The 17,274-nt window shown below is 54.2% G+C and overlaps 7 protein-coding genes across 7 annotated transcripts; 1 reads left to right on the top strand and 6 right to left on the bottom strand.

Moving 5' to 3' along the window:
* Window positions 1-808: 808 nt before the first annotated feature.
* PG997_014698 (uncharacterized protein) lies at window positions 809-1,180 on the bottom strand (the record flags this gene model as incomplete). The annotated part of the gene is made up of 1 exon (XM_066819012.1): window positions 809-1,180. One exon carries the CDS (start codon window positions 1,178-1,180, stop codon window positions 809-811), a length of 372 nt encoding a protein of 123 aa, XP_066661200.1.
* A 1,223-nt stretch (window positions 1,181-2,403) lies between these two features.
* On the bottom strand, window positions 2,404-3,521 carry PG997_014697 (uncharacterized protein; the record flags this gene model as incomplete). Its single annotated transcript, XM_066819011.1, has 2 exons — window positions 2,404-2,885; window positions 2,948-3,521. 2 exons carry the CDS (start codon window positions 3,519-3,521, stop codon window positions 2,404-2,406), a joined length of 1,056 nt encoding a protein of 351 aa, XP_066661199.1.
* Window positions 3,522-4,761: 1,240 nt separating this feature from the next.
* PG997_014696 (uncharacterized protein) lies at window positions 4,762-5,904 on the bottom strand (the record flags this gene model as incomplete). Its single annotated transcript, XM_066819010.1, has 4 exons — window positions 4,762-4,869; window positions 4,953-5,001; window positions 5,052-5,395; window positions 5,452-5,904. 4 exons carry the CDS (start codon window positions 5,902-5,904, stop codon window positions 4,762-4,764), a joined length of 954 nt encoding a protein of 317 aa, XP_066661198.1.
* Window positions 5,905-9,313: 3,409 nt separating this feature from the next.
* Window positions 9,314-10,592, bottom strand: PG997_014695 (Na/K ATPase alpha 1 subunit; the record flags this gene model as incomplete). The annotated part of the gene is made up of 5 exons (XM_066819009.1): window positions 9,314-9,562; window positions 9,673-9,819; window positions 9,895-10,042; window positions 10,183-10,508; window positions 10,560-10,592. 5 exons carry the CDS (start codon window positions 10,590-10,592, stop codon window positions 9,314-9,316), a joined length of 903 nt encoding a protein of 300 aa, XP_066661197.1.
* Window positions 10,593-11,805: 1,213 nt separating this feature from the next.
* On the top strand, window positions 11,806-13,040 carry PG997_014694 (uncharacterized protein; the record flags this gene model as incomplete). The annotated part of the gene is made up of 3 exons (XM_066819008.1): window positions 11,806-11,916; window positions 12,280-12,869; window positions 12,950-13,040. 3 exons carry the CDS (start codon window positions 11,806-11,808, stop codon window positions 13,038-13,040), a joined length of 792 nt encoding a protein of 263 aa, XP_066661196.1.
* Window positions 13,041-13,347: 307 nt separating this feature from the next.
* Window positions 13,348-14,196, bottom strand: PG997_014693 (uncharacterized protein; the record flags this gene model as incomplete). The annotated part of the gene is made up of 4 exons (XM_066819007.1): window positions 13,348-13,497; window positions 13,544-13,823; window positions 13,902-14,094; window positions 14,148-14,196. The coding sequence occupies 4 exons, from the start codon at window positions 14,194-14,196 to the stop codon at window positions 13,348-13,350; spliced, it is 672 nt and encodes a 223-aa protein (XP_066661195.1).
* A 1,134-nt stretch (window positions 14,197-15,330) lies between these two features.
* On the bottom strand, window positions 15,331-17,250 carry PG997_014692 (1-phosphatidylinositol 4 5-bisphosphate phosphodiesterase 1; the record flags this gene model as incomplete). Its single annotated transcript, XM_066819006.1, has 3 exons — window positions 15,331-15,342; window positions 15,578-16,058; window positions 16,115-17,250. The coding sequence occupies 3 exons, from the start codon at window positions 17,248-17,250 to the stop codon at window positions 15,331-15,333; spliced, it is 1,629 nt and encodes a 542-aa protein (XP_066661194.1).
* Window positions 17,251-17,274: the final 24 nt, after the last annotated feature.

Below are 17,274 nucleotides of genomic sequence, written 5' to 3'. Positions count from 1 at the left end.
ATGTATGCTACAATGCAAGCTCAGATTCAAGGGTACAGCGGACTTGATACCGGTGAAATTAATGAACGTCCCACTTGGCAACATAAGGCCCTCGCCCTCATGATCATCTATAATAACCCTACCACCGAAGGCCATAGGAAAGAGAACTGCACTTTTTGTAGTCTTGGAATGCTATTCATGGCACAATTCAAACTTCGCCTTCCCGTCAGCATACATCTTGGTGTGTAGTGCTGGCACGTATCGCGACCCGGCTCGTACATGCTCGTGCATCCAATTGGATATTACACAATTTGGCCCCACTTTGAAATAAGGGGTAGGCAACCTTGGCTGCTGTCAGCTAGCGCCAGCTGCTCGGTACCTGAGCCGAACCGTGCTTCTCCCTGGGAAGTCAACTTTAAATCAACTGCAAGAACGCGTTTGGAAACGTGGCTGCGACGCGTTTGTCTTGCAAGACCTTCTTGAAGTCTTTGACTTCCCCTGATTTGCATATCTAATGGCATATCCCAACTCGTTGTAAATCGAAGCCGCATTTTCCAGAGCTGGGCGTCAATCTTCCCCAAACCTACTGGCATAACACGAATGAGCCCTGCATCGAGGAGATCACGCTCTACACGGTCGCCATGGGGGCAAGCTCAATGTGCGCATGCTCCCCAGAGCCCGCAGTTGTCGACATTGATGCCGATGGTGACCTTTTGTTGAAAGTTGGCGTCACGGGATGCATTTTCTATGATGACAGCCGTGGCACGGAAAAGAGGATGGAAGACCCCGGAGACGAATCGGAAGATGATTCAGGAGAAGACCCAGAACATCATTCAGAAGAGACCTTTGAAGATGCGACAGAAGTCGAGTCGGCGGAGAACACATGCGGAGAGCTGGCCGTCGAAGAGCCCGAAGTGATCGAAGAGATGCAAGAAGCGCCGGGAGCTGAAGGGGCCAAAGAGCCCGCGAATGGTGACGAAAAGCATGACCATGCTGTCGCAGTCACGTTCAGAGTCTGCTCCCGGACCTTGGCGAGATCCTCCCCGGTCTGGAAGAAGATGCTATTCGGGGGCTTTGCCGAATCCATGCCAAGGGACGGCGACTGGGTAGTCGAATTGCCGGATGATGACGCAGAAGCCGTCGGGTTCTTCCTTAACACGATCCATGCCAGATTCGACAAGCTTCCCCCTTCGACCACCATCCCGACCTGAAATGGTTGTACCAGGTCACAGTCACAGCAGACAAATACGACATCATCCGCCTCTTGCGGCCCTGGGCCCCGACATGGGCCAAGCACATTGCTGGCAACCTCAAAAAGTGGTCCGAGGACTCGTTGATCCTACGGCAATTTGTCTGGACATCCTGGGTTCTTGGTGCCACAACGGAGTTTACGAGAGCCATTCGATACATGGCCATGAGGTTCGACGAAGACCAATTGAAGCAGGTTGGGGACCCAGCGTCAGATATCTTGGAGCCATCCCAGATTTCCGGTAAGAATGCATCCATCAGATATTTGGATTAGATTGAGGAACCTAACTGGGCTTGTTGCAGGGATTGTCAGAAAGATGCGACTGTCCTTCTTAAAGAATATCTTGTCTCCATTTCAGGACGCACTTGACAAGCTGTTAGTCCGCAAGTCTACTCATCAGTACACCTGCAAGCTCGGCCAGTCCGGCTGCGAAGAAGTGATGTTGGGTAAGCTTATACGCTCATTGAACAGTCAAAATCTGTGGCCACTTCACAAAGCTGAAGATTTGACGGATTCGGTCGATGTCATGGTCGATGCTCTGAAGAAAGTAGATCAAGACACCGTGCGGCCTGTACACAGAGAACTTGCGGCCTCTGACCCGGTCTATCATTGCGAAAAGGTACTGCGTAAACCACTGTCTCGCGGATCGGTCAGGGGTCTCCATAGCGTTCGGCTCACCCAGTATCACAAGACTCAGCTCCAGGAACACGAGATGGCCACAGGTCTCGCTACCACGAGCGAAGAGCCGGCAAGGAAGAAAGTGAAGCTCTCCAACTGATCATGCATCGTCTTTCTGTTTCTGTTTCGATAAACCTGGGTCCATGAGAACAGACTTAACGCATCAAAATAAGGATTGTTGCGGGTACTAAATTCTATCTTCTCAAAGATAATATAAGCATTCGCAGAGACTTCGTAAAATCAATCGCAGTGTATCTTCTGAAAGGGCAGCCGCATCTTGCCTCGTATTCCCTGGATTCTAGGGAAAGTTGCTCATCCGTCATCATAGTAGCCACTAAAACAATGACATGAACCAACCCGATCCCTCGCCTATCTCGAGTTTTCCGAATGCCAATATCAAACCCGAATGATCAAACCATTGCAACCTCCCCCATTCATATTGCTCATGTCCCAATCCCCAGATATCATCTCTCACCTCCTTCCAAGTCCTCAGGTGCTCAGTCTGAGGCGATCTCGATGTAGTCGACGACCACGAAGCCCGTCAGCTTTCCTTGCTTGCTGAAGTGCTCATCGAAGTGACGCTTGGACAGGACCGAGAATCGCTGGAGCTGCGGCTCCAGCTCGACGAAGAGCGGAAGCTCCATGCCGCATTCTGGGTGTAGCGACTTCTCGCTCCAATCCCGCAACTCGTTATGGTTCTCTTTGACGTCTTGGATCTCTTCGCGCATTGTCGCGATACTCTTCGTCTGGTCTCCGACGGACGGGCGCGGCAGTTTCGGGGCCCAAAGGTCACACGCGTAGAGCTGGGCGGACAGCGAGCCGGCCAGCGATTTCTCGCAGCGGTCTCGACTTACGGTGTGACGGCAGGGGCGCTCTTTGTTGGGTCGGCATTTTCCCTTCGTCAAAAGGGCTTGCATGTCGTCGTTGATCATCTTGTAGATCAGTTTGACAGCTTCGCGGCGGACAAGCACAATAGCCTCTGAGAATGATATCGTGCGTTAGCCTGTTATCTTGTGAAAGATAGTAGAAGAAGGTACCTACCAATAAGGGAATCGACGATGGAAGCACCTTGAGCGTCCTTGATGACTACGATATCATCAAAGTAGCTCGCGTTTCTGAGGACCTCTTGGACACTACCGTTCTTCAGCTTCTCCGTGTTGAGGGCAATCCAGGTAACCATTCTGTCGAAAGAAGCACGGTCTCCCAGCTCCCAAGCGATGAAGAGTCTCAGGCTGGTGACGGTGGCAGCGTTGGCAACAGATAGTTTGATGGCGACTGCCCACTTCTTCGCCCAAGGACGCGTAATACGCGTAATGTTGAGGGTGCGGGTGAACTTCAGGAGGTTGTAAAGGAGCTCCTCGCTAAGCTGATCGGGGATAGAAGCATCGTAAGGGTCGCGGATCATGCAATAGCCCAGTTGGACAGCGCGGGGCGAGTGGTACTCGGGGAATTCGTAGTCCGGGTTGGCTAGAACCTCGTGGACGGTATCACCGGGCTTGTAAACGTCTTGGAGCTTTCTGGTGTTGAACATGTACTTCTGAGGCGCGCGCTCGGCGCCATCTCCGGGGATTCGAATCATCAAGTCGCCATCCTCGTCTAACTTGATAGCTGCCATTGTGACGGGCTGGGGCGATACGAAGAGTGACGACCTGTATGGAAAGTAGTGGTGGTAAGTTTCATGAGCAGGGTTGAAGGTAGTTGGATGAGTAGATGGAGATGGCAGGGACTAACGTCGAAAGAAGTGAGTTGGAGGGAAGTAAGTTGGAGGGAAGTGAGTTGGAGGGAAGTGAGTTGGAGGGAAGTGAGTTGGAGGGAAGTGAGTTGGAAGGAAGTGAGGTTGGAAGTAATTGGTACGAGTGGTGTCATGAGACTGGAAGGTGAAGATGAACTTACTCAGGATCCATACTTGAAGGGAATCAGTACCACCGTGATAGAATGTGAGAAATATGTGTTAAGACAGCTTTAAATGAAGGATGGTCGATGAAGAAGAAGACGAGGTGGAGGGTTGCAAAGGAAAGAGCCACCCAAGTTGTGATAGACGGATAAGGATTGAACTCGAACTTGGAAGATGTAGTCTGGTGGAAGCGATGTTGAAGAGAAACAAGATGGAATGATGCAGAATGCAATGATGAGAAAATACTTGCGCTGTACTCAAATATGAGATTTACTTATTGTAAGCGTTAACGATGTTGGGCGGTTATGCTGTGTGAGAATGTGTGATGGTGGGATAGAAGGGAAGATGCTTTATATGAATATGTTATAGACGAGATTGTGTACGCGATGACAGTTTCTGTTCTCCCTCACGATGAAAAATGAGAGAGTAAGGCTGTGGTGATTGGATCGCGAAGGGAGATGGTTGTTTGGTTTGTGTAATGAATATTGTCTGTTAGGTTCGTTGATGAAAAGGAAGGAGCAGTCTATCTCAATAGAGACATATGACAATTGTCTCGATGAATTGGTAAGTGCAGAAAGCTTTTGAGAACCTCGCGTCCTATCAAGATGGTATTGGCACCTTCCAACTTGGGAGTGCAGATCGATTGTCACCGGTATGAGGGAGAACCAGGTCAAAGTCCGACGGGCGGGCAAGTAACAAATAAGCTTAAGTATTATTTTGGTCATTATTATGTAGAGATCTAAAACAATATCGCCCGCTCATGATTCGTTCACATTTGCAACCAAGGATATCCAATCAAGAACAATCCTCGCCGTCACTACTGTGTGTCAACAGCAGTAACCTGGCGTCCATCAAGTCGTTATGAGCTTTGGAATCTTGAGGAACGGAAGGTGTGGTGGACACCATACTTCACCCAACAGCCCCAGGAAGTTAAGCGTATCCCGAGCCGCTGAAATGCCGCTTACTGGGACGGCTGGGACTGGATAAGGCCGAAGGTGATGGTATAGTTGTTGCCGCCGCTCTGCTGGCCGAAGTTGGTGGAGTAAGAATTGTCCCACGACCGAGTGTACTAAGGGAAGGAAGGAGAGGGCATGTTAGCAATCAAGTAGCGTCGGTGGAAGGCGGAAAGGATGAGTGGGGGGATGGTCTTACCATGGAGCAGACCTGGCTCTGAGCGACGCCGTTCTTGAGCAGGAGGTAGCTGTTGAAGAACGAGCAGGCGCGGGCACCGCCGGGGAGGGGTGGCGGTACTCGTAGGCCGCCTGGTCGGAGCAGGCCTTGGCGCAGTTGGCGAGCTTATACTGGGCCGAGATGGGGAATGTCTGGGACCGGATGAAGGAGTCCGGGGTGGTCTTGGGGGCGTTGAGGGCGGCATCGACGGGGATGCTGGTTCCCTCGTATCCGCTAATGGGCTTGAACTTGTTGCTGACGTAGCCGTTGGAGGCGGCAATCACAATGCGGAACTTGTTGTTGTCGGGCTGGTCGTTGGCACCATTGCCGATGTTGGTGGCGTGCTCCGCGACAACAGGCACGGTCCAGAAAGTACACTTGATGATGGTGGTGGGGGCGGGCTTGGGGCAGTTGTCGCCAGATGCCTTTTAAGCCATTAGTATAGGTTTCCCATATGACAGGTCGGGGTTCTGCTACTTACAGTGAGACCATTACGTTCGTACATGATGTTGAAAGCGTTACAGCCGTCCATGACGTTGCAGGCCCGAGCGCAGATAGCCGGGTCGTAGGTGTCAATGGTGTTGAGTGTCTTGTACCCAACACCTTCCACGGAGCCCTTGAGGTTCTGAAACGTGTTGAAGTAACCATCAGGAGCGTCAGCACCGAGGGCGGTGGCGGCAAAATCGGAGTCGTTCAGAAAACCCTCGGCTGTGGGAGGGTTCGAGGCAGGGCCCTTGCCAGTGGCCTGGGTACCGCAGGCGGCGCGCTTGGCGAAGCGGAGGTTTGAGGTGGATGTGAGTTCCTCGGCGTTGCCGCCGAAAGGAGGAGTCACGGCGACGGGGGCTGGGACAGAGTCGGCAAGGTCCTCGAGGTCGAGGAGCTGGGCCCGGGTGAAAGCCGCAAGGGCAAGTGTAGCGAAAGTGAAGCTCTTCATTGTGATGGGCCGGGGTGGGACTAAAATGACAATGCCGAATATGGCACTTCAAAATGCTCGGAGACTGTTGGCTGCTTGAGAGGGCTGATTGGATGCTTACTGATCTGGAGAGAGAAAGAAGAGACTCTCGAAGGAAATGATCTGCGTTATATAGATGAGGTCACACAGGGTTCCACGGGAAGTGGACTTGGGCCCGAGAGAACCCTGGGGAACTGCTCACCGTATATCTTGGTATGGCGTGGTCCAGGCCTCCACAGTAGGCAGCTCACTTTCGATAGTACGGTACGCCGAAGAAGCAAAATGAATGCGCATCAAGACGCACCGCTGCCAACAAAGTTGGCGAAGACGTCTGGCGTAGCGGACGTCAGGTCACATCCCGCAAGCGTGGTTTCCAACACGTGAAGCGCAACATGACCGTATGTCGAGGATACGAGAAATGCCACTTCGCTACACACAGCAGTGGGATGGTGGAGAGCTGAGAAGCGATCAGAGCCAGATGGTCAGCTCGGACTAGAGGTACCATGGCCATTGGTTCGGGACCGGCCTCGAGTGCTGCTTTCGGGTTAGGCGCGATGCGTCGATCATGTTGTCGACGGCACTATTGGGCGTTTGGCACTAACGTGAAGTGCCCTAAGCCACCATTTATGCATATCAAGCAGTGAATCTGCACAGCCTGGCTCGCGCATGGTGCACCAAGACATTGTTTTGTAGTACCTCAGTGCTGGGAGGGATCTGCCGCCAGTTAGCGTGCACCGGGCCACTTCGACAGCATAAGCCGACCTCAGTGTTGCTGCTAAGCACGCGGAAGTAACGGCGACCTCGTTTTTAGACGGCCAAACTGATGCAAACCCAGGCTGTCGGGCTCGCGTATCTTAGACTTCTTTAGCTGCCAAACGAGCCGAGCTATTCGAACCTAATGCCGGGAACCTGAGCGTTTTGATGGGACGATAAGATGCAAGCAGGGAGCTCGTATCGTAGGATGGCCAATCAAGACTATTGTTGGCCGGAGCCATGTCCGCTTTTCGTCGCAAAAAGCAGTGTGAGTTGGGATGAACGCAAACACCAAACCATCTGAACACTTGCAATCAACAGCTGATGATGTGGTGATACCTTACCTCAATCTGCATGCTCGATCTGTGCAACTGGCCTACTGCAGGAACCAGGCGCAATGGTTCAATTGGACTTTTCCTCCAAGGTTCGGGTTCTCCTTCTGCCTGCGCGCCTGCATTGTGTCTGCTGGAAGCTGGAATTGAAATTGGGGGGAAGCCACTCATTTGGGCGCGGTGCTCTCTGGCTGGCGCGCCCTGACGCTAAACACTAGCCACAGCCAGCCCACGTACCCTAGCGCCAGATGCTAGGCGCGTACCTATCTCAGGCTTAAGCCACCTGCACCTGTCAAGCTGAACCTTGAGCTAGAACCTGAATTTCTGCGGACAGGCTGCCGGTGTCAAGGTGATGGATCCTTCAACACTTACCTCACTGTTGTTAGACAGCCGTCTAGGCCCCGCTGACAAATGCCGGTAAGCAGACACAAGTTACTCGATCCTAAGCGTTAAGATCTCGTCATCCTGAGGCAATACGCTACGTGCCTCAGGCAAGTCGGCAGAGAACCTGACCAATGCTTCGGCACACGTCTGCCTCGCTTAGGCTTAGCCAATCCGGGACGGGCACTCTGTTGCGGCTGAAGATGCTTGTGCTCATGTGGGCAATTGATTTGTCTGTGATCAATTCCTGGGCCTGGAAGATGCCTGAAAGCTGGCTGGAGCTGGAGCTGGAGCTGGAGCTGGGCTTTCACAAAATCACGTTCTTCAGCTCCCCCCAACACTGCCAAGCAGAGGCAGGCGCACATCGTAAGGGCCCGACGCCCTAGCAGAGCGAGTAAACAGGATCCATGCCCACCATGCCGCTCGGCACATATCTTTCGAGCCGTGTTGAACCTCCCATTTGTTTGATCGACAGTGGGCTGGTTGAGTGATAACGTCCTGGATTCGGCATAGCCCGGGATCATCATACCTGTCTTTCAACCTCCCAGCACACAGACCTGCGCCGTATTTCCTTCCTGTCGCATCACAAGTCCGATCTAGGCATCAACTCAGCTCCGCTCGCGCTCTTGGCTGTCAAGTAGAACCGCTAGACTTTCATTCCCCAGATGAGATCACGGTCGAGGCCATGCGAACCATGCAATGACCACACTGTTCCCCTGCACGAGCCTCAAATCCTGAATCCGTCACCTCCTGGACGACTAGGATTGATCCTATATCACTTTGCAATTTCTTTGGTCAGAAAGCTCTCGAATTAGGCGCCATCTTCCTCAGCTTCATGGCTTGACAACTGAACTCCATACCCTACCTCCAGAGAAGACCCATCTAGCAATCAGATGCCGAGGTAATAGTCTGCCAGCAGAAGCAATCCCACTGTGCCGTGTTACCGGGTCCCATGATGATGATCTGCAGCGCCGATGGCCCCGAGGGAAGAAATCATTTCTCTTGTTGTTTACGAATTTGCTTCTTTTTGGGGTTCCCAAAGCGGTGCTGAATTTGCTTATTCCTTGCCTGATCTCTTTACACCTACGCGTGCTAATGGCCCGCGTCGCTGCAGCCCTAGCTGTGGACTTTATGCTGAGGTTGCCCAACAGCCGGGAACGGTAGTTACAACCTCGGTGGCGTTGGGCATCGACTACTGCGGCTCGGTGGCCCCATTTTGGATCTCGTACAGGAAGCCTATGAGGAGGCCTCAGATTGGGGTTCACCCAAGCTGGACGTCTTTATGGATTTTCGAGGGATGGACGATAGAACCAAATCCAGGAGCATCTCCAAAAGCAAATTACCCGGTGCTTGTCTGATGCCGGGCTCGACCCATCTCTGACACAGTAAGTACATGTACGGCGAATGCGTCTTTTTGGTTTAGTCCATGGCCGGGAGGAGTAATGATGTAAGCTTCACACCGCGAAAAGCTTTAGAAGATTTGGACCAGGAGATAATACGCGACTTACATGACAACCAGATTGATAAAGTAGATAGAACCGGCCACGTTCAGGTGACGCATAATATCGATCGGGATATTGAAGCAGAACCGCAATTCGCTCAAATGGATTCCCTGACCCCGTCGAGAGGAGATACGCAATGATCTTCTTGAGGATGTCAAACACCAGCCGCCCGTACTTGACGGCCCTCGGCCCCGGCCGCGACCAAGTCGTCGGGTAGCACCCTGTTCGCGGCCTCCATGGCAGTGTCAGAGCCGCTCGCGAGGCTGTTGCCGATGCCAGCCCCTTGAGGGCTGGCGCGTCGTGGACGCCGTCGCCCGTTATGCCGACGATCTCGTCTCGGGATTACAGCTCCCGCACGATGCGCAGCTTCTGGTCCGGCGCCGTGCGCGAGAAGGCAATTTGGGGGTAGGCGCACGCTTGAAATCATTGATGGTCGTTGAGCTTCATCAGGCCGGCGCCCGTCAGCACCAGGACGGCGCCTGGGATGGTCCTCATCATCGGGGTCGCCGCCGCCGCCGACGACGACTTCTTCTTTTCCTTCTCGCCAGAGGACATAACGATGGTTTCGGGTGGGAATGTCTTCAGGGCGGAGTTGCGATGTATAATGTCTTTGGTGACCATTTCGTATTGGTGGGCGATGGTGAGAGCCGTAAGTCCGAAGTCACCCGTGACCTGTTCCACACACATCATGGGATCAGTTGTTGATTACTCCTTTACGCTTACCGAAGTCTTGCACCTGCTTCCGAGCTAATCCGAGAGCGTGATCAGTCGCGAAAAGTCACTGAAAGGCGTAGAATCAGAGTGCTAATACCAGCACCGCATAGGGTACGCATGACCTCCGAGATATCGGGATGGGGCGGATCAATGAGCTTCAGGAAGCCCATCAGGGTCAATCCGCCCTGGGCCTCGTGGGTGACATGCGCTTCGGTCTATGGGGCCGATATCGCGGGGGATATCAGTGGCTTGTCTGTTCCGACGAATATATTTCGCGCCAACAGTATCACGCGCCTGCCGTCCGAGGACCGCTTGTCCTTGAGCTCGCGGATCGACGTGGCCATGTCCGGTGGATGGGACGACACGCGGTCATCTCCCGTGACGACCTTTGTGCAGCGGCCCAGTAGGAGATCAGGAGCGCCTTTGATGAGCAAAAGCCTGGTGTATTAGTACGGCGCACAGGTCAGCAACTAAATCAAGTAACAGCTGTGTGGTCTCACAGATTCAGTGCATCATCATGAACTTAAGTATCTTAGGAATGTCTAACCCCCCCCTTTTTTCCCTCCCCGGAAACGCACACTCCCAACCCGCGCGGCTCCGCGAGCCCCAAGAGCGGAGCCACGAACCTATTCCGGCTGTCGAGCGCGAGCGCGAACCGGCGTGTGCAAACCCCGCGGGGGTCAGGGACCGATCCGAGCCCCGCGGAGAAGCGGAGCGCGGCCTGGTCCGTGGCGTCCCCGAAGATTCGCCTCTCCGCGAGCGGGGCAGAGAGGGCTTCGGCGTCTAAGTCGGTCGCTTTGCAGAGGCCCGCGGCGCTCCGCAGTTGGTGGATGGCCGGGTGATCAGTCAATGTGTCTTTGACGGCGGTGAAGGTGCCGGTGCCGATGGCGACATCGGTGATTAACTCGCGATTGCATTACTGTAGGTCGGAGCAAGTTAGTTTCCCCGAATGGACACGCGATTGTGAGCTCAAGGGAGTAGAGTACATCATCAACACTTTCTCCGGGCACGGAGCGAATGGGCAGGTTGAGCTCCCCAGGCGGCCTACAAGACCCCACCGATAAGCAGGATGGACCCAAAACACTTGAAGCGGTGTCCCAGGATCTTCCAGACCCACAGGTTCAACGACCGAACGAACGTGTTGGGCTCATGCTTTTGGGGTCATGCGTCTCGAGGCGCCCGGCCGCGTCAACGTCGATGTCGGCGATGGAGGTCTTGTCCTAGTCGATCTTTCCGAACTCGGTATATATGGAGGTTACATTTTATGTTTGGAATTCCCCACACCGACCAGCTGCAAAGGCTTTTTGAGAGATTTTTACGATCTGGCCTGGACTATATTGACAGCAGGGCGCCTTTTCAGGGAGCGCCCCGTCCAACTATGTGACGATACATTGTGGTGTTGATGACTGTAGGCGTCCCTGTCGATATACTGACTATGAGGTGTGAAGTACAAGTAAGAGAACTAGGAATTAGGAGCCGGCTCCATGTGCTCCACGCCCACACTGGGCAGCTTTGGAGGTGGACACCTCAATACTTGGCAGATGGGAACGGAAGACTTACGTTTCGCTTGGGTAAATCTGGATATTCCGATTCGAGGAATCGAGGGTAGGGTTCGGGCAAGGTGGAAATGCCTCACGCGTTAGGCATCCATTTGAGACACCGCCTTGGACCCACATAAGATATTCCCATGCCATCACACCGAATGCCATACCTACCTAGGTATGGCGCATCGATCGGTCGGTATAGACATGGCTAGTGCCTGTCCACTTGATAACACATGCGGGACTGGTGTAGCCACCGACAAACGTGGCGATCATGTCTACGAAGGGATCGACCGAAGCGGGGCACCAACAGCCAAACGTCAACCTACTCAATCCTTCCCAGTACAGTTAAAAGTTGACATCAGGTGGCCTGTCCTGGCCCGTCTAGCCATTGGGTATGGCCGATGAGAACGTACGCATATGTCAACACCGCTTGACCGAGTAATGCCCAGGAATCTCCATTTTGCACCTACCGAATACGCAGAAGCTTTGCGCCAGGCTTATTTATAGAATGACAGAAGTTCGTGTCTGTGAGCTAGCCAATCACGACACTAGCCGAGTCTGTGGGGGCGCTTGGGCAAAAGCGCCTGTCTGCCTGTCAGTCTGTCAGTCTTATCGTGGGTCTCCCAACCCCGCTGAAGCTCGGAGCATTTGGACAACATGGCTCTGTCTGAAGAGATATCCCTCATCCTGTCGGCTGTCATCCGCCTCCTCGGGTCCTTCGGATTGCCATATGCAGACAATGTCGCTGCCTACGGCCCTCCGTCCGCGGTGGCCTCCGTGATAGGTGATAACTATGCAGGTCTCGCCTAGTCTCAACTGCATGCCCACTACCACGCAATTGGCGCAATGGAAACCGCCCTGACAAACAGCCGGTGAGCGCGATTGACATCGGCCCACCATCAACATGCCATTTTTTATTCTGGGGCAGTTGGCCAGCCTCTTCTTAAAGCTGAGGGGATAAGTAGCACCCAAACAAAATAAGTATAATAACCCCATGGGAAATGAGAACGCATGAGCTGAGATTATGCTGGTTGTAAACTGGGTATACTGGTTCGCGACATTCTTCTTTACTTTTGTTCAAGAGCGCTGGAGTGAAACGAGTTACGGTCTGGCTACTCCCCCATACTCAAGTATTTCCTCGCCGGAAATCTAGCTGGTGGTCACCATGTCTTCTCCCCCACCTTCGTTGAGCACAACGGCAGTCCACCCGGCCATCAAACGACTCGCATTATTGCCGTCTCGGTCTCGGTATCCCTGATTGTCGTATCCCTCTTCGCCATCATCCTCTTCGGCCACCGGATGAAATCTTCGCGACAGCCTCCCCGCAGGCAAAGGGCCGTCCCAGCCCGCAAAGTCCGCCCGGAGCAAGCTCTGGGCCAGAAGGCGGTGGACCACATACCCATAATAAAGTACCACGCCGACACATTATCACCACCACCACCACTCAACCACAAAAAGAGCACGCACAGCCTATGGCCCGGGACCAACCAGACGCCGCAACCCCGGGAAGCCTTGTCTACGCGGCTTTGGCATATGATCCGCTGGCGCCGACCGGACGAGGAGGAGGTGGAAGACGAGAAGTGGCGGCCGTCCGCCTGCTCCATCTGCACCGAAGACTTCTGCCCGGGCGACAAGCTTCGCAAGCTGCCTTGTGGGCATCTCTTCCACCCGGCGTGTCTCGATCCTTGGCTCTGTGAGCAGTCGCGCACCTGCCCGTTATGGTATGTTTGGATACGTCCCAAGTCACTTGTAAACCAATCATGATCCACGGAAACTGACATTGCAACTCGCCCGAAAACAGTCGCATAGATCTTGAAGCCCAGGCAATTCTGGTAACCATGTCCAAACCGGCAGCTGCAAGGATAGCCAGAATGATTCAATCGCCTGTGTAGCGGACGATGACCTCTCTTCATAGAAGCGGCAACAGTACATACCATGTAAAGTGAGAGACTGGCAAGGAACTCAAGCGACGTTCACCAGCTGCAACGAGGTAATATAAGGCGGGTCAGGGAAACGAATGTAATGATGTAATATACAGCTGAGGAATTGAAATAAGTAAAACCAAGTAAGGAAATCAAAGCCCTGAAACCCCCAGTCCCCATCTACCCGTGTAGAATCCATAACCAATCCCTGAACACCCACCATGAAAGTCAACCCTATATGCCCCAAGAAGAAGTACAACCCGAAAGCTACAACCCTCTACTCATCCTTAGCCGGGTCAAATCCGGGCACCGAGTTCCCCGCCGCCGAGCGCAGCGTGTTCGTGAACTTATCATCCTTATCCCAGAACTTGGGCCCGACGCCGCCATTCCACGCCTTGAAGAGCACATCGCGGAGCGACCCTTTACCCTGGACTGAGGGGCCAGTTGTCCCAACCGATCAGGTTGCCCAAGACCCACTGCTTGGTGTAGTTCTCCTGCCTCTTGTCGTCGTCGTCGTTGGCGAAGCGCCAGCAGTGCGTCGCGGCCCCGTCCTTGTGGTAGACCATCTTGGCGTGCGTGCCGTCGCGCAGGAACCCGTCGTTCTTGGCGTTCTCGTACTTGCCGTGGCACGACGGGGCCACGCGCTTGATGTCGTCGCCCTGGGCGAACACGACGATGTTCTCCCAGTCGTGGTTGTGGCCGATGCCGTAGGAGCCCCAGACGGTCTGGTCCTTTTCGAAGTAGTACTCGTACCTGCAGTCGTCTTGGTTAGCATAATTGCTTTACAGTACACCGGACTGGACGAAGGTGTCGTGACAAGCGGCTACTTACATGATGGCGCACCATCCGTTGTTGCAGCGAGACCGGCTGTAGAGGTTATTGGATTCGAGGCGGTTGTTGTCGCGACATTCGGCCGCCATGCCCTTCGCGATGGGGCTCAGACCGGGGTTGGTGGTGCCGCCAGGACCGATGGCAGCAGTGAAGTAGCAGCCATCTGTGTCGAAGTCGGTCAAGGGTGGAACTTCTGCTCGAGGGCAGAGGCGATGTCATCAAGACGTCCGACAAGCTTGGCTTCACCGGCGGCTAGAAGGCTGCCTACGAGCAGTGCAACTTGAATTGGGTGCATGTTGTGGAAAATGGCGAGAATAGTATAGAGAGACGGAGAAGGTGGTGAATGAGGGTTGGGACGAAGAGAAATTGTAGAAAGCTGGAGCGGGTCTTTGTTGGTTTGTTGAGATGATGCTGTTGCTGGGAGATAATTGAAATCGCAACTACACAGAGGCAGCCTTTATAGATACTCTCGGGTATATGAACACAGGTATCCTGATATTACAACCGACATTGACCATGGAGCCCCTATACCTAGAAGCTTACTATCAGCCCAACAGACATTAATATGAGCTGAAGCCATTGCATCATATTGACGCCTCTGACAATATAACATATCATCCTAAACAGCCCAAGTTCAAGCGATACAACGTAAAATGAAGCGAATCAAACTGATGGAAAGGGTTTACGGACAGTAAACACTTGAAGGTCGAAGCTGCTTGTACCACGGCCGCTATAGCAAAATTACTCAGATGTATTTCGAAATGATCCTACTGAGCTCGAGATCGAGAAGGATGCACGAGGCTGAAGCCAAGACTCTAGAATGGTGAGAGCTAAACAGTCCGTATGTCTTACATGATCGTAGCTTACTATCTGCTCATAATGTCGTCCTATTATCGATAAAGAGGTACCCCCTATATTGGGTCTCGCCCCTTAAGGGCCTTTCGAGTCCAGTAGTCCACCTCCGGGCGTCTAGATACTAATAAGACATGATCATCATGTCGTCCTATCCTAGGGGGAGATTCCGACTTCAACCAGGATAAAGCCCTGGTTGCTTGTCCAGAGAATTAAGTTTATTTTCTGCTGCTGAAAGAAAGCACTATATTCTCAGGAACCTATACACGCCACCCTGGTGAGAACAGTTATCAATCCCCGCAATATACACTCATCCCACTTGCCATACTTGCAGCGGGAAGCCGTAGTAAGATAACCCCTTGAGCGAAATGGGAGATGCTGGTTGGTCGACTAACATCTAGTGCGTCATGATCTAGATGGGCCAAAGTTGCGTGGGGGCTGAGTAAGACGAGCCTGGCCCATTTGGGTCGTCATAATTATGCACTTAATATAGACAGTAAACCGAGTAAGCACTACGATAAACCAATACTGTAATTATTGAAATATCAACCTAATGAAAACAACCAGGCAAAGTTAATCAAGCCCCGAGCTATATTGGCGATGCTGGGATCCACTCTAGATAAGAATGGGCCTCTTAACATGGACCTAGAACAAAGGTGACTTTTTCTATTTGACTTATTATTGTTCTTTTGCTTATCGACCCCCACGGACACAAGCCAGCAGAAGCAAGTGGCTCAAAACGGACCAAACTGAAAACAAAAGTGACGCTACAACGTTACGGAATGATGAAAACCCACCAGAGCTCACCACATCCTTTTCTCAACCCGGACGAGCACGACGCCCTTGTTGGCCCGCCCCTGCATATCCCGCAGCCTCAGCAGACGGTACCCGCAGCGCAGCCGGTCGAGCCGCACGCAGGCCCAGCCCATGGGCAGATCCTGCGGCCGCTCCTCGTGCCAGACACGGAACAGCACGAACGCCATCTCGGGCACCACGCCGTCCACATTCAACACGTCGAGCGTCTCGCCGCCGAAGTCGGGCGCCAGCCCTTGGTGCGTCCGCGACCGCGACCGCGTCTGGGTCCACCCGGCGCTTGCAGGCGACGCCGGCGGGCCCCGGCGCATTTCCTCGTAGAGGTGCGGGCCCGCGTGCAGCTCCAGTGTCGCGTAGGGGCGGATCCCGCGGGAGCTGTCGTCGTCGACCGCGAAGGGCGCCGGCAGGTCCTGCGCGCCCAGGACGTGCACGGCGAGGCGCTGGATCATCCGGTGCCGCGGGATGTAGCGCAGCGCGTCTGGGTCGTGGACGCTGGCGCTGTCCGCCGAGGGCGGGGGCGCGCCGGCATCTGGGATCCGGCGCGGTACCCGTCGGGCTTGCGGACGAAGCCGCCCGTGCCGGCGAACATGGCGTCGTTGATCATCAGGCCTGGGTCGCAGACGTGCCGCTGCAGCGCGGCCGCCTGGACGCCCTTTTGCCAGTGCGTGAGCGGGTTCGGGTTGGACCGGGGCGAGGACGGGTAGGTCTGCATGAGGAAGTGGCGGTTGTGTCGGAAGAGCGCCGCGGGGTTCTGCGCGTGCGTCTGGGACAGGGCGGCGTCGGAGAGTGAGAACACGTGCGTCGGCGAGGCGGCCTCGGTCTGGTCCAGCGAGCGGAATGGGACGTCACGGGTGAGGATGCCGAGCTGGCTCAGGGGCTCGATGACCGGGGTGGAGTCGTCTTCCTGTTCTTCCGCCTTTCCTGTCTTCTTCTTCTTGAATAGGCTGCTGGTGCTAGAGTCCGGTGTTTGTGTCCGGTCCTCCTCCGGCGGCGTCTGCTTGACCTTGATCAGAATCTTCTTGCGGAGACTGTCCGGGGAAGGAAGGACTGTGGCATCAGACGTCGGTGCCGGGAGAAGAAACTCGGACCACGCCTTGTTGATGATCCGGACGACGGCCAACTGCTGGGGCGGCTCGCAGTGGACGTCGAGGCTCACGATCAGCGGCAGGTCGGTGGCGGCAAAGGCGTGCTCCTTGATGGTTTGGCAGACGTCGCTGAATAAGAAGCCGTTGATCGTTGATCCGGGGCCGCGCTGCACCCGGGGTTCGTGTTTGTACACGGTCTTCCAGCTTTCCCGGACCTGTTGGATGTCGTGGATGAATTTTTGGTCCGTGGCCATGGCCTCACACTTGTCCAGCGTCTTCTTCAGAGCATTGAACCAGACCCGCTGCATCGCGGTAAGCTCCTTTGTCAGTAGTTCCTCCTGCTCGTCGTTGACCTCGTCACTCGGCACCCAGTCTCCGTCGCAGATGTCGATTTCCAGGTACCGGCAGCCCCGTAGCAGCGCATCCTTGTACGCATCGGTGCTGAACTCGGTGTCCTCGGTAAGGGGAGCGTTGGACAGCTGGGTGCCGTTGAGACAGGTTTTGTGGCTGGAATTGACGAAGTAGTTGCTCAGGGGCCACTCCATATCCACGTCGTCGACGGGCGGGGGTTTCATAATATCAGCGGCAGGAGATTTCATTTAGCGTAGGAAAGCATCCAACTC

The sequence above is a fragment of the Apiospora hydei genome, assembly GCF_038363865.1.
Source record: "Apiospora hydei strain CBS 114990 chromosome Unknown utg000010l_segment0_segment0, whole genome shotgun sequence".
Lineage (NCBI taxonomy): Eukaryota > Fungi > Ascomycota > Sordariomycetes > Amphisphaeriales > Apiosporaceae > Apiospora > Apiospora hydei.
Note: the sequence above shows the minus strand (reverse complement) of the source record. Positions and strands in the feature narration are given on the sequence as shown.